Consider the following 15,548-nt stretch of genomic DNA (forward strand, 5'->3'; position numbering starts at 1 on the left):
TTGTAAAATATTTTTTCATGTATCATATATAAATTTATGTTTTACAAATTTTTCTGCAGTCCAAATACAAGAAGGCTAGCAAAAAAGATCATCAGTCAGGTAGCTTCACTACACTTGCTGAAACTCGTGACACTGCCCACAGCAAAGAGATGGCCAAAATGACAAGTGCTGTAAGTTGAAATACTCAGTTTTCACCCCTTTATTGTAAGAAACCTTAGTTGTAGGGATTATACTGTATTGCGTTCACAAATCATAATCTCACACGATCTTTCCACAGAAATTGTACAAGGAAAAGTTTGAGAAGGAGAAAGGCAAGTCTAATTACAATCAAATGATTGCTCCTCCCGATGTTCAACATGCCATGGAAGTGTCCAAAAACCAAAGCAACGTAAGGAACTAACATGTATCTGCTTCAACTAATAGTCTCAGACAGAGAACATATTAAATCTCTCGTCTCTCCTTGTGTAGATCGCCTATAAGCAGGAAGCTAAAGCCAAGTTGACATACACCTCGGTTGCTGACCGCCCAGACATCAGGAAAGCCACTCAAACTGCTAAGCTCGTCAGTGAGGTGAGGGTCACTTTAAAGGGACAGTTCACCCAAATTTTTTTATTATATTATCAATTACACACCCTTATTGCATTCCAAACCCATAAGACTTTCAAACATGGTCAACGGCAGCTCAACCATGCTTGCTTGACGCCTGAGAGTAAACCTTATTGGTTTCACATTAAGGAGCACATTAAGCAGCACATTTGCGCTTCCGTATTTACCATATTTGATGTGCTCTATGTATGTATATTGATAAATCTTTATATGTGAATAAAAGCATAAATTAAATCATATAAAGCAAGCAATCATGTCTTAACAGAAGACTTGTATTAAACCACACAATTTATATGAATACTTTTACGATCCCTTAATCACTTATGCGTTAAATGTTTTGGTGGAATGAAAGTAAATGATGACAGAGTTTTATGTAGTGAAGTCTTGACAAAAAAGTATGTGTTGTTATTATAATCGTAAGTAGTAAGGGTTGCAAAATCTGTTCTTGTAGATTGGATACCGTGATAAAGCTCGTCAGGAGGCCAGCCGTGGTGGAACGCTGCTCGGCCGTCCTGATATCGCCCTGGCCACTGAGGTGTCCAAACTGAACAGTCAGGTAATACCGTTAGCAACTCCACACTAGACATGATGTGGTCAATAGACTTTCATTGTATTCATCCGCAAGGAACACAGGGGTTTAGTTTGAAGCCACTGGATATGTATTTGACACTGGTTTCCTTACACCTTAACCATCATGGCAGCTGCATATGCAGTATTACTCAAAGATAGCTGTAGTGGTAGATTCACTGTAGTGTACTGGTAGAACGCCTTAGCAGTGCTTCTCATGCCCATCATTATTAATACCTTCATTGTCTATGCGAGCCCTGAGTGTCTCTTGTGATCTGTTCCACCTCATCTCCTTACCTATCTACCCTGTATTTATTCATGTCTATCCATCTGACTCTCTCTGTTTTGTCCCATCTCATTGATGTTACCCCTGCCATTTCACTGCGCTTTTTTTAGGTGGAGGATACGCCATCCCTCCATGGTGCTGCTTCCTTTGACACTCCTCAGATGCGGCACATTAAGAAAATGAGTGCTCTGACTAGTGATGTAAGAAGGGCCCCTGGCCCCTGGGAGTAACATTTGCACTTCTCTGTCTGTGTAGTGTCTATGTTCTCTTTTCCTCGGACTGACCTAGTCGTTGTACTCCAGTGGCACTCAATTTGATATACGATTTTTGGGCCCTGCAGACATTGAAATATTCTTTGTTGGTTTTCAATGTTTTTGCCCACTTAATTTTACATTCCCAGCCATTTAGTTTTTTGCGTCTTTTTGTTGCTGCTTTTGTCTCTTTTTGTGTTTGTCATGCAAGCTTTTGCCTTGTTGCCAGGCATAGGCTTAAAGACCAGCACTCTATCACAGTTTTTTGTCATCTCTAGCATTTCCCCCCCATTTCAGACTATTTGTCTGGCATGCAAAATGTTTTTGGACATATGAATGACCTGTATCTCTTGTTCAAATCGTCAAAACTGGTGTCCAGTTTGCTGTTGCATTCTTTGACATGCTGTTTTATCGAGGAGTGTGCAGATTCAATTAGCAACACTATTATTCATCAGTTATATGATATACAGAATTAAATAAATACTAATTCATGGCACTGCTACCTTTTAGAAACCAAAAACACACTTGATGATTTATTGTTGATATCAATTATTTGGTCTACACACTCCTCATGTGACTCTCTTTGCTTGATGTCACAAATTTGATTCCTCCACAGATCTGGAGCTTTTTTTTTTTTCAGAATCTTTGGGAAAAGATTCAACCTCTTTACCACCTTCCCTCCAGTTAAAGTTGAAGTGTGTCATTTTTCTTTAATTAGGGTTAGTTCACCCAAAAATGAAAATACTGTCATAATTTACTCACCATCAATTTGTTCCAAATCCATAAGACATTTGTTCATCTTTGAAAAACAAATGAAGATATTTTAATGGAATTCTGTCCCTCTTTTGAACCTCCATTCATCTAAATATTTGATGCTTTAAAAAGTTAATAAAGACATAGTTCACGTAATCCATATAAATCGAGGAGCGGTTTAATCAAAGTCTTCTGAAGAGTTTTGGGTGAATGGATTTTTTAGTGAAGGGACAGAAATCCCTCAGATTTAAATAAAAATATCTTAATTTGTGTTATATTTTTAGGCAAACTAACCCGTTAAAGACAATAAAGACATAGATACAGTAACACTGGCTTAACCAACAGCTTGAGTTTGGGATGGGATTTTCTGTTTGTTTAAGCCTGCATTTTTCCAAATTATTTTTTAAATAATTATGTGTAACTGTATAATTTCTGTTAAACATTACCCGTAATTCTGTAAAGAAAACTCCACCAATCAGAGAATCCAAGAAAATTCGCCAAAAGAACTCTTTAGTGCTTATTCACTCCCATGAAGCACTGCAAATTACGTAATCGAGTCAGTCTTGGCCCTGTTGCACCCCGTTGGTTCAGTGATGCTAGTGACACAGAAATCACACACTTCAGCTTTATGTGCACACAAACAGTATATGTTGGATGTGATGCTTTTGAATGCTCTGAACTTTGTGTTGGTCATCCCATTTGGGGCTAGTACAATGTGAACTTGATCTGAATTGTACTGTATTAGACCCAACTGAAACCCTGTTGTAACGAGATTCTTTTCAGTTTCCCTTTCTTTCCACTGATGATTGCATGAAACGATTCATGTCTCTGTACTTTTGCAAGCATTTTGGCTCATACGATCACTATACATCAGAATACATCACTAACAGCAACTAACATTGTCACTGTCCTCTCTCTAAAGCTGAAGTACAAGGAGAAGTTTGACAAGGAGATGAAAGGAAAGAGACCACAGTATGACTTGAAGAACAGCAAGATATATCAGACTTTGAAGGATGCCAATGATCTTGCGAGCGAGGTGCTTTAAACTCTCAAACCTGCTCTTTTAAAAACATTATTATACCAGTCACATATCACATTGAGAGTGCTTATCATGGTGTGTTTTTGCCTGGATATTTTTTACAGGTGAAGTACAAAGGTGACCTGAAGAAGATTCACAAACCTGTTACTGACATGGCAGAGTCTTTGTCAATGCAGCACAACCTGAGCACTAGCAAGCTGTCCAGTGATGTAAGAGTTTTATTGATGGCTTCATTTCCCTCCCATCACACACTGTAACACTATAACTGTGAAATATCACATCTTCATGTAATGTCACATGAGCCATCTATCATCCTCAGAGAAAGCTCTCATTTAATCTATTTACTCATTCCAGGCTATCATTTGGTAGTGACCCTCATCATCCGATTTTAAACATACTACCACTAGCTCCATTTTTGCTTTCACTCCACCCTATTCTATTTTTTTCTTCTTCTTTTTATTAACATGCCTAGTGCTTTTCTAAAAGCACTCTAACATCTCATTTTTCCATTTTTTTCTTTGATAACAATCCTTGTAACAATCCCTGATACATACATTTTTTTAACCCACTTCCCTAGATGCCTTTTTATTCATTTTTTCATCTACCTTTTTTCATTTTCATTGGGATGTGTGCATATAAACTAGAAAAGAAAATACTTGAATGTTGAACATATTTTAAACATATCTCTATATAAACATATAGACTTATGTTATATCTAAAATCTAAAACTATCTATCTATCTAAAACTGATTTTAAAATGTTATTGTTATGGATAACCTTAAAGGAAGTCTAAGAGGTTTTTGGGGAAGGTGTTTTTTTGGGGGAACGTTGGCTCTAGCGTGTGATTTTAGAATATTTAGTAACACTTTACAGTAAGGTCTCATTTGTTAACAATAGTTAATGTATTAACTAACATGAACTAACAATGAGCAATATGTTTGTTACAGTATTTATTAATCTTTGTTGATGTTTGTTAATAAAAATATAGTCGTTCATTGTTTGTTCATGTTAGTTCACAGTACTTCAACTAATATTAACAAATACAACTTTTAATTTTAATAATGTATTAGTAAATGTTGAAATTAACATGAACTACGATTAATAAATGCTTTAGAAGTACAGTTCATTATTAGTTCATGTTAGCTAAAGTAGTTAACTAATGAAACCTTATTGTAAAGTGTTACCAAACATTTAATATGATATAACAATATTAGTATGATTAGATCATTTGAAGTTAAATAAATCTTCCTCATTCCATTATCAGTGTCATTATGTTATGTGTACATGACAGCCATCAGTCTTTTCTTCTTCTTCTTCTTCTTCTTCTTCTTTTTTTTTGGTCCCCACTTTCTTTTTCATTTTTGGCCAATTTCGGCCTTTTCAATATGGGAGAGATGAAACAATGGATTTCCATTTTGTTTTATTGAGCTGCTTTATTGGGCGTTCCTCTTTAGTACCAGTACAAGAAGAAGTTTGAGGAGAGTAGGGGTCACTACCATTTGATAGCTGACACACCTGAGCAGCTTCACCACAAAGAGGCCTCTGAGCTGCAAAGTCACGTAAGTCATACAGTTCTGGAGCTTTCTGCAGCTGACGTCACCTGCTTCTCTGTGTGTGATGCTTCACATGTTGGACCTGTTTATTTCATTTCAGCTAACTTGTCAGTCTTATGCAGCTAAATTAGATTTATTTATCATTTACATTTTATTTGTTTGGGTTCATTTGTGCTGTAAAACTGCTTTATAAGGACTTGTCTATGCGTTATGTAAGCACATGGTTGTAAAAGCGAGTTACTCCATCATTAAAGTCTGAGACATTTTATATTGCGAAAACACCATAAACATCTATTGTATTTTTAATGAATTTTCCACCCTGTTGAGCCTATGGTAAGCTCTCTTTCAGGAGTTTCAGTGCTTAGGAACATAAAATGGCAGATTAATTGATATCCGGTATAAAAAATTAAATTAAATAAACTATAGCCTCCCTAGACCCTTCAAAATTATACAGTTTGCAGACAAATCTGTGGTCTTTGCCTGGCAATCATTAGTTAGTAAACCATTAAATGAATCAGTTCAGCTTTTTTCTCTTTGTATGTTATTCACCTTTGGGATTTTGTCTGACTACAGGTGAAGTATAAGGAGAAATATGAGAAAGAAAGAGGCAAAGCCATGCTGGACTTTGAGACTCCTACTTACGTGACTGCTAAGGAGGCTCAACATATGCAGAGTCAGGTAAATACTGATGCCAAAGCTCAGTGTATTCAATGCAAAACAAAATGGTAGCGTATATAGCTCAAGTATACTTTGTAACCCAGTCTGAATGACTTTGAAATACTAAGTAAAATTCAAACAGTGTGCTTTTATGTGGATACAAATATTGTAATGCTGGTAAGTAATTGGGAGACCACAATTTCCAACCAGGACCCATGGATTTATGGGAGGCATTTATGTATGTTAGATGCTTATGGCTGTTTTGATAGTGTCACTGTACAACACACTGACTGGAGAAAATGTTTTGAATTAACATCAAGATACTCAAAACATTATATGAACTGTCACACTCTTCGACTGAGGAACCAGTGTGACCATGGTGTACTAGACCCGTATTCCTGAAGCTTCATGTATCTCCCACTCTTCTATATTTGTGGTGGATAGAAAGAGTATAAGAAGGACTTTGAGATGACAATGAAAGGAAAGAACCTCTCTGGGTTGGAGGTCACCCCTGCCATGATACATGTCAGACACGCCACGAAAATTATTAGCGAGGTAACATGAAGCCCTTATATTATCTTCCTTCCATCCTGGTAATAATACTAAGACCACATACACATTATAATCCTTACACGAGTGTCTTTGAAGTTTCCAGTTACACCCAAGTAGGTTATGGTTAGTATGCATGAACCATCCTTCCGTTGTAATACACTCTCAGTAATTCCCTTCCCCTTCCAACATCTGTGTGTGTGTGTGTGTGTTTTCTGCTGTTGCTGGTTTTAACAGGGTTCCAACAGTCATGAAAAAATGTCCACATTGTGATTGCAGTCCAGGAAAATCCTTTTATTTTTAATCCTACAAAATGTTTTATTGTCGCCAAGTTATCATTATGCAATCTCACAATATATCACTATGCAATCTTTCAAATTATTTTTATTGATATTTCAATTTTTCATGTTTGACTGGAAATGTCATTGAAATTCATTGATCAAAAGATGTGGGAACCCTGTTATTAATGTTTACATTTGTTTAATAGTCAAATCTCTTGTTTTTTAAACCTCTTTACACTGTACTTTAGTTACCCTGTCCATGCACATGAATTAACATTTGATTTAATTTAATTTAATTTAATTACATTTTAACCTCTTTAGATCTTAAATACACTGAATCATCCCTGGTCATGCACATGAAATAACATATTTCATTTTATTTATTTTTGATTTATTTTTGATTATTTTATTTTAATATTTAGTTACCCTGAGCATGCACATGAAATAACATTTTATTTTATTTTAACCTCATTAGATTTTGCTTTGGCTTTAAAATTATATGAATGCTGCAAAACGAATGTACATGTTAAAAAGTCTCAGACATTGTTTTTGTCATTATTCTTGCCTGTGACATTTGTGATAAATATTGTATATGTCTTTACCACGTTGCTTTTCAAACTCAGCAATGCCTTTGCTCCGAATAGATTATGTTCAATTACTTGTTGTGTATGGACAACATGCACCTTGATTATATTCTGTGTGTGAAGCATTCTCTCAAACCCAGAGCAAAAGCTTGGTGACTTTGAAATGTCAGTGGGCGCAGTACTGTGTCTGTGTCTGTGTGTGCTATGTGTCTGCAGTATTTCTGTTCTTCTCCGCCCTGTAGAAAGAGTACAGGAGGGATCTAGAGGAAGGGGTGAAGGGTAAAGGGCTTACAGTGCTGGAGGAAACTCCTGAGTTACTGAGAGCAAAGAATGCTACTCATATCCTGTGTGAGGTAGGATGGCTAAAGCTCAAACTGACTTATCTTACCTGTAGTCCTCTCCCACAACGCCACTTCCTCCTCATCACACTAATCAGGCAGAAACTGGTCATTTTGCCCCTCTTGCTAATGAGAAAACTAATCAAGCTAATGGACGTTCTCTATGATGTGCCATCTAACCAGGTTTGGTAAAGCAGTTCAACTCATCCGACTGAGACTCCCACTAAATGTCATTTTGTCTTTCAGTTCTAAATGGTCTCCCTTATTTTCCTTATTTTTCCTTCACAGTTTTGATGTTAATATCATCTAATTTTTCTTTTCATTCTCCTTTTAAAAAAAAGAGTTTGTCTGCTGCTTTTGTGTTTGTAGCCCACAGGAATGTTTCTTGGTGTGAATGTTAAGATGACTGATAAACAAACATATGGACATGATCTCATTTCTGCCCAATTCCTGCAGAGAGAGTACAAGAAAGGACTGGAGCAAGATATCAAGGGAAAAGGCATGTTGGCTTTGGCCACTGACACTCCAGACTTCTTGAGGGCAAAGAACGCCACAGATATCCTCAGTCAGGTACACAGATGATCTCCAACCCATCAATTCAGTATTTCAGAGGTGATTTCCTCAACTATTAGCACCAACATTTCAACAATACATTGATTGCTAGTTAATTTGTTTTCCAGGCCAAGTACAAGCATTCTGCTGAGCATGACAGAGCCACATACACCACAGTCATTGACACCCCTGACATCCTCCACGCTCAGCAGATCAGGAACCTTGTGAGCCAGGTATGAGGGTTGCTTCTTTGAAGAAAAAAAAAAAAAAGTCATTTTTTGATGTTTATTGCTAGTGTATTGGTATAAATGTACCTATTTTTACACTCTTATTATTAAGACGTTTGGATCTGTATTTAGACACATTTTGGTAAAAGGGTTGCAAAATTCCACATAACAATGAATAGAAAACAAACCGGTTCATATAATTTTTCAGTTTGACCCCCTGATCAGTTTCTGAAAGTTAATCATCACCACTTAGTACTATTTACTATTAGTAATTACTATTACTACTAACTAACTATTACTATTACTTACTTCCTTATACATGGATAATGATGTGTCTACTATTCAGAGCCTCTGTTTTATTAGGGCCCGAGCACCAATGGTGTGAGGACCCTATTGGAATTGCTCTGTTTATTATTATGATTTTTACGATTCAACTTTTTATTTAACCTAATAGAAAAAGTACAAGGAGGAGGCTGAGAAGACCATGTCACACTATGTGCCTGTGTTGGACACTCCTGAGATGCAAAGAGTGCGTGAGAACCAGAAGAACTTCAGCACCGTAAGTGTTTCTCCACGGGCTTTCAGCCAGTCCATATTATGTATGTTCAGTCCATATTATGTTCCTGTTTTATTAATCTTAGCCTAAATGTGGTATTTGCATCCTTTGTTGTCTTTGGTCCCTGTCTTTCATGTGTTTTTGTATGAAAAAAAAAAAAAGAGAGAGAGAAATATTAAAGAGTAGACAGATTTGTTATGTGGCTTAGTTAGGTCTCCATTTTAATAATACACACTTCTCTTGATTTTGGAAAATTTTTGGTTGCACTGTTTTCTCTTGTTGCATTTTTGTGTCAGTTTTGACTGCTTTTGTGCTCTTTTCTTTTTAGCTTCAGTACCAGATTGACCTTAAAAACAGTAAGGGCAAAGTTTCAGCAGTAAAGGACACTCCTGAAATGCTTCGTGTTAAAGAAAATACAAAGAATTTCAGCTCGGTACTTTCTGCCTAATGAGTATATGTTTTTTCAATATTCTAACCACAATTTCTTTTTTTGGTTTTTGCTCTTTTTTCTGTTCTCATTTCTTGCTTTACACCACCTTTTCCTTTTTTCTGTACTACAACCACAAGTTAACATTTCTTGACATCCAGCTCTTTTTATATAATATAAATATAGATATCCTAAACAGACCTTAGTCTAATACTTAGTCATAGACTAGCAAAGCCACTAACAGTAATCATCAGATTTGATGCTGTTGACCTTTCTTCATTCTAAACAGTAGCTCTAACCATTTTACAATTGGTTTTGCTTAATATTTACATATTTGACCTCTTTGGTTTGTATCTGTCTTATGTGTTTGAAATGTTGTAGTTTCTTTGTTTGTCCATCTCTTCTCAAATGTTTGGTCTGTTTTTATGTTGCGAGGGCACATTCTGAAGCGTCCCCAGACAAAACAAATGAAAGCTACTTATCCTACGAGATAAAAACCAAATGTTAATGCCTCATTATTCTTGTACAATTCTAAAGATCCAATACAAGGAGGAGCTTGGGCAAGGAACAGCCATAGCTGAAACCCCTGAGATGGAGAGGGTTAAACGCAATCAGGAGGCTATTAGCACGGTACTCAGTGTTGTGACCCAACCGTTCACCCTCCTTCCCATTGGAGAGCCCCTAAAAAACAACATAATGCCTCCTTTAATTATGCTTAATTATCCTTTAATAATACAAATTCTGTCAGCATTCTAAAAAATGTAATGTCAAACATTCATTTTAATATAGATCATCTAATATGAAGTAATAATTTTAAATAAATAGCCAAGCCTTTCATCATTTTAATAACATATAATAACATGATCCATATATTTATCCATCTTCATCCGAAAGTGGTTCCAAGACTTTTAACTAGTGTTTCATTGTTAAAAACACTCAACCTCTCCTCTCTTTTTACCCTTTTCATCCCGTTTCTGCATAAATATGTAAATTCTCTGACTTTATCACTTATTTTCATGCTCTTAATGGACCTGAAATGTGTATTAGATTAAATACAGGGATTCACTAAGTCAAGGCATTTCTATACCTGACCTACCTGAGGTGAAGCGTGTACGGGACACTCAGAAGAACATCAGCTCGGTAGTGTTTTTCTCTTTGAGGAAGACTCCTTGCTTTAAACATTTTACTGTGTACTCTCATTCTTCATCTTTATCATTCTTTAAAGTCTCATTTACCCCTTCTTCAGCTTATTGGTAAGGATAAACGTCCCTAAATAAACCAAAAGCTCCCCTATTTTATGTATATATTTTTTTCTACATACTTTACCATTCAAAAAAACTTTGGAGTCTGTAAGATGTTATGCTCACCCAGGCTGTTTTTATTTGATCAAAAATAAAGTAAAAAATAGAAATGTTCTGAAATACTACTACTACTATTATTATTATTATTATTTAACAAAACTGTGAATATATTTTAAAATGTAATTTATTCCTGTGAAGGCAAAGCTGAATTTTCAGCATCATTACTCCAGTCTTCAGTGTCACATGATCCTTCAGAAATCACTCTAATATGATGATTTAGTGTTCAAGAAACATTTCTTATTACTATCAATGCTGAAACAGTTGCTGCTTAACATTTAAGCTGCTTAATATTTAGCGGAAACCGTGATATATTTTTTTCATTATTCTTTGATGAATAGAAAGTTCAAAAGAACAGCATTTATTTAAAATAGAAATCTTTTGTAGATGATAAATAAATCATTTAAGTATAAATAAATGATACTTAATATGTTACTTTGACCAACTTAATGCATCCTTGCTGAAAGTATTAACTTCTTTAAAAAGAATCTTACTGACCCCAAACTTTTGAACGGTAGTGTTCATACCTCACAGTATATAACCAAATTATTTACCCTACTTTGTTTTCTTGCTAGAGACATTTTATGATTTATTCTGACATTTTACATCTTCAACACTTTTGTTTTCATGCATTATGTATGTGTCATTGATTTTTTTTTTGGTCTTTTTGTTTTACACACTGATATCTGAACAATTATTGACATTAATAAGATTTCAAGTAATTTTCTACCTTTGTTTTTTGTTTATTTTTACCTCATTGCCTCTACATGTGTAAAGATCCAATACAAGGAAGATTTGGGAGGAGGAACATCAATTTCAGAAACGCCAGAGATGGAGAGAGTTAAACGCAATCAGCAAAATATTAGCACGGTACACTGCGGTGTGACCCTCTATCCCATTCCCCACCCATAAAACATTCCCTGTTCCTCGTCTCTCCATCATCTAAGAAAACCCTTTAGCCTCCATCTGTTTAAACTAGTCCCTCTGGTGACCCTGAGAAGAAGTCACTGCATCAAATCCATCATTCATAACAATAGTTGTAACTCTCGTGTAGCTCATGTGACAAAATTCTGTATTCCCTTTTATCAGTAATACTTAGTATTTATTTAGCTGCAGGCTAATTATTAGCAACTGATTCCTCCATGTAATAATTGGGTACCATACCTTTTTGTTTTAAACTTGTGTTGTTGATCAGCAACATTATCAGTTCTTTGCCAACACAATTGCTTTGCTCCAAAACCTAGTAAGCTGCCTACCAAGGGAGCATTTGAAGGCATCATAGGCACACTCCTGACCCAAAGACTGTTATGAAAAGTTGGCAACTTTATGGATTGTTAAACTTGAGCATTACGCGGTGGGTCGAGTCTCTGATGCTAAATGCTATTTGTGTAGTATATAAAACTGCTGCCTATGTAGAGATTTACAAGTCTGCCTCTTATGGGCACTTATAATGCAATTTTAAAAGGCAGACGCCTGCGTAGGCAGCGAGGAGGCTTGGGTTTGGAACAGAGCTAATGATTTTGTGTATTTCATCTTTGTGGATGTTCGTTCTGTTGCTGTTTGGTTAATGTGTGTGTTGTTCATTTGATATGTCGTAATTAATCCTTGGGTAGATAAAATACAAGGATTCGCTGGGTCAAGGCACAGCCATATCGGACCTCCCCGAGATGAAGCGGGTCAGAGAGAATCAGAAGCACATCAGCTCGGTAGTGGAAGCTCCACAGGGTTTACTTGAGAGTGGCTCTGTTCCCCATTAACGCTTCCAGTATACTTCTTCCTTTTCCACTCTTACAATGCCATCGCTGATGCAAAACAAATGAAGCATATGTAATGCTTAAACCTCATTTTCATCTAATGTAATTCACCACATCATATTCCACCATAGTTAGGTACCCTTTGCTGTGAGTTCAAACGTATGGGAATTATTCAACTCCAAACATTGTTCCTAATCCAAAATTAAACCAACACCAGATATCCCATATTTGTTGTTTTCCCTTCCCAACCAGTTTCCTCTTTTTAAATCTGGGATATAAGATCATTGTGTGTTGTGTGTGACGTTTGATGTGACTGTGACTCTCCAGAGACTCTTGCGTCTTCCATGGTGCTTTGTGTCTGACTGGCCTCTGGGGGCGCTGTTCTTTTCTACTCTAGGTTTTGTATAAGGACCTCTCTGCCAAGGGAACGCCTGTGGTGTTCACTCCAGAGATGGAGCGGGTCAAACGGAACCAAGTGCAGATTAGCTCGGTACTCACAGCCACAGGACACGAGTGTGTGTGTTTGCCGTGTGTAAACGTAACTGCTCTAATACCCTCATTTCACTTAGGAGGCTAATAATATTAACTTTATTCTTCCATATGCTGAATTTAATTCAGTAACTGATCATCATCACTACAAAGCTTCATCTCGGGACCCACCTACTTTTAATCCAGCCCTCTGAAGATCCTTCTAATTCATCTGTCTGAATTCATAATAACACCCAAGGTTGTGCTGATGGATGTCATATTCATGTCCTTTGTTTGTCTAATGTCCTGATTTCCCGGTGTGTCTTCTACAGGGTCTTGATACATAATCATAATCCATGTTTCTAATGTATGTATTTTCTGTGACTTTTGTCCAGGTTCTATACTCTGACAGCTTCCGTAAGCAGGTGCAGGGCAAGGCCGCCTTTGTGCTGGACACCCCTGAGATGAGACGTGTTAAAGAAACCCAGCGTATCATCTCTGGAGTAAGATGACGTTCACATCTTGTGAACATCTTGACCTTTATTGACCTTTATATTGCAATGTACTGATTTTTCAATATTATATGAAACTATTGCATTCAAAATGGGAGGTAAATGTTACAAGGTTGAGGATCAGTACAAAAAAAAATGCAGAATTCAATATTATCAACAGTCAGTCGATGCTGCAAAAACAGAATTGAAAAAACGAACTGCTAGTAGGCAGACTAGGTCTTAAGTCACAGTCTTAACGGTGGCTATGTTTATGCACATGGCCCCTGAACATTTTTAAAACACTAGGCATCATACACTTGTGACTTTGTAAATAGTTACTACTACCACACACTCACACAATACCAGACTTTCAAGTCGTTCTGAACACAACAAACTCAAACAGAAACATGTACATCGTTGCTTGGAGATGCATGACAAATGAAAACAATATGAGTTCTAAAATCAGTTAAAAAGTTCAAGCATGCATGATATCCTCCACCTGGATGGAATCAAAGTCTGTAGCCATCATTCACTACACAATTTTCGGCAAAATCTGTCAACTCGCCTGCCCAAAATCCACAGACTGGCTCTGGCACTGACATCATTATTTATTTTTTTAATTCCTGTGCCCTCGTAATCTTAAATCAAAATAACTTCCCTTCCCTCTTGGAGCGACATCTCTTCTGTTCTATAATGACGTGTTTACTGGCGTGAGGGTGGGACATCCTGTCACTCACATGTGATCACAGCAATCGCAAACCAAAACCATCCAACTACCCTATCAATTTCCATTGGACAAAATCAATTCCCACCCTACATTTTTTTTCTCATTTGAGAAGCCATTCGAAAGGCCAATCGAGACTTCGGACTATAAACGGATTGTTGCTGTAGCAGGTTCTTAGTGTCTCCCGACTCATGTTTTGCTGTCTATTGGTCCTGTCAGGTCAGATACCACGAGGACTTTGAGAAGAGTAAGGGCAGCTTCACCCCTACCATCTCTGACCCCATAACTGAGCGTGTGAAGAGGAACACACAGGACTTCAGTGACATCAACTACCGCGGCATCCAGCGACGTGTGGTGGAGATGGAGAGGAGACGTGCAGAGGAACACGATCAGGAGACCATCACTGGTCAGCTGACACAGACTGTTTCCTGTACACACTAAACACACTTCAGTTTAGAAACTGATTTCTCTTCCTGTAAATCTAGAAAAGCATGTAACTATGTAACGAATAATATACAAATGATACACAGGAACCAAATGAGTTTTGAATAGAGACATTCACTAAAACTGAGTTTACTTTTTCAAAGACCTGCGTGTGTGGCGCACAAACCCTGGCTCTGTCTTTGACTATGACCCTGCCGAGGACAACATCCAGTCCAGAAGTCTTCACATGATGTCAGGTGGGTCACTGTACCAAAAAAGCCTTATTACACAGCTCTCCGGAATACTTGATTCTGACTGGGCAATCTCGATGTTCTGCTCTTAGATGTGTGTTTAATGACTGCCAAACTATAGAATGACTGTACATTATTCCTTACTGTCTACACTGTGGTTGTATATTTATCTGCCACCTTCCTCGATTGAAGACCGTCTTTCAAAGAGGAGGGAACATTGACATGTTTGTCCCCTTATTCAGTCCAAGCCCAGCGCCGCAGCAAGGAGCACTCCCGCTCCACCAGCGCAATGAGTGGGGTGGGCGATGAGAAGTCAGAGGTGTCTGAGAACGTGGACCACCATGCATCGCTCTACAGCAATGGCTTTGGTGTCTCCACTTTACACGGTACATGTTTAAAGTGCTTCATTTCTTTTGTCCTTAGGTTGAATTTGATCTTTTTGGGTTAATTCATAATGTTTATTCAAAATGTCATAACTCAATCTTTCAGTGAAAATGACAAGAAGTCTGTCATTTTCACTGAAAGATTGAGTTATGACATATGCCGGACTTTTTCAGTCATTTAGTCTGCTTAAACCCTGTCCCTCCACAATGGACTGCAAGCTCATTCATTTTGAGTGCAATGTCCACATCTCAATATCCAATCAGGAACCGATGGATAGAGTTGCATTGCAACATTAAGGATGGACAAAAATAAATTAACAAATATATTTAAACAAAAAATCCAGGATTTTGATTTTTTTTAATCATTTTATATTATAGTATTTTTTTTAAACTGAGCAAAGTTTAAATTATTTTCTGCAGTAATCAAAGCCACTGTAAATCTTAAGTTGTTTGATTTAACCTGAAAAATC

The 15,548-nt window shown here is 37.0% G+C and overlaps 1 protein-coding gene across 50 annotated transcripts in view; it reads left to right on the plus strand.

Moving 5' to 3' along the window:
• The window catches only part of neb (nebulin), a 59,897-nt gene that overhangs the window by 43,036 nt on the left and 1,313 nt on the right, over positions 1–15,548 (plus strand). For 5 of the 50 annotated variants that reach the window (XM_084420677.1, XM_084420666.1, XM_084420644.1 and 2 more), the window contains 24 exons: positions 60–170; positions 278–388; positions 469–570; positions 1,058–1,162; positions 1,570–1,659; positions 3,386–3,499; positions 3,607–3,711; positions 4,957–5,061; positions 5,629–5,733; positions 6,157–6,267; positions 7,369–7,479; positions 7,921–8,034; positions 8,145–8,249; positions 8,698–8,802; positions 9,128–9,232; positions 9,764–9,856; positions 10,274–10,366; positions 11,362–11,454; positions 12,198–12,290; positions 12,736–12,828; positions 13,202–13,309; positions 14,241–14,427; positions 14,609–14,701; positions 14,938–15,081. In XM_084420677.1, coding sequence (XP_084276803.1) covers positions 60–170; positions 278–388; positions 469–570; positions 1,058–1,162; positions 1,570–1,659; positions 3,386–3,499; positions 3,607–3,711; positions 4,957–5,061; positions 5,629–5,733; positions 6,157–6,267; positions 7,369–7,479; positions 7,921–8,034; positions 8,145–8,249; positions 8,698–8,802; positions 9,128–9,232; positions 9,764–9,856; positions 10,274–10,366; positions 11,362–11,454; positions 12,198–12,290; positions 12,736–12,828; positions 13,202–13,309; positions 14,241–14,427; positions 14,609–14,701; positions 14,938–15,081 — 2,596 coding nt within the window. The remainder of the gene's footprint in view (positions 1–59; positions 171–277; positions 389–468; positions 571–1,057; positions 1,163–1,569; positions 1,660–3,385; positions 3,500–3,606; positions 3,712–4,956; positions 5,062–5,628; positions 5,734–6,156; positions 6,268–7,368; positions 7,480–7,920; positions 8,035–8,144; positions 8,250–8,697; positions 8,803–9,127; positions 9,233–9,763; positions 9,857–10,273; positions 10,367–11,361; positions 11,455–12,197; positions 12,291–12,735; positions 12,829–13,201; positions 13,310–14,240; positions 14,428–14,608; positions 14,702–14,937; positions 15,082–15,548) is intronic. The other 45 variants (XM_084420690.1, XM_084420689.1, XM_084420683.1 and 42 more) reach the window with 41 other exon arrangements.

The sequence above is a fragment of the Rutilus rutilus genome (genome assembly GCF_951802725.1).
Source record: "Rutilus rutilus genome assembly, chromosome: 10".
Taxonomy (NCBI): domain Eukaryota; kingdom Metazoa; phylum Chordata; class Actinopteri; order Cypriniformes; family Leuciscidae; genus Rutilus; species Rutilus rutilus.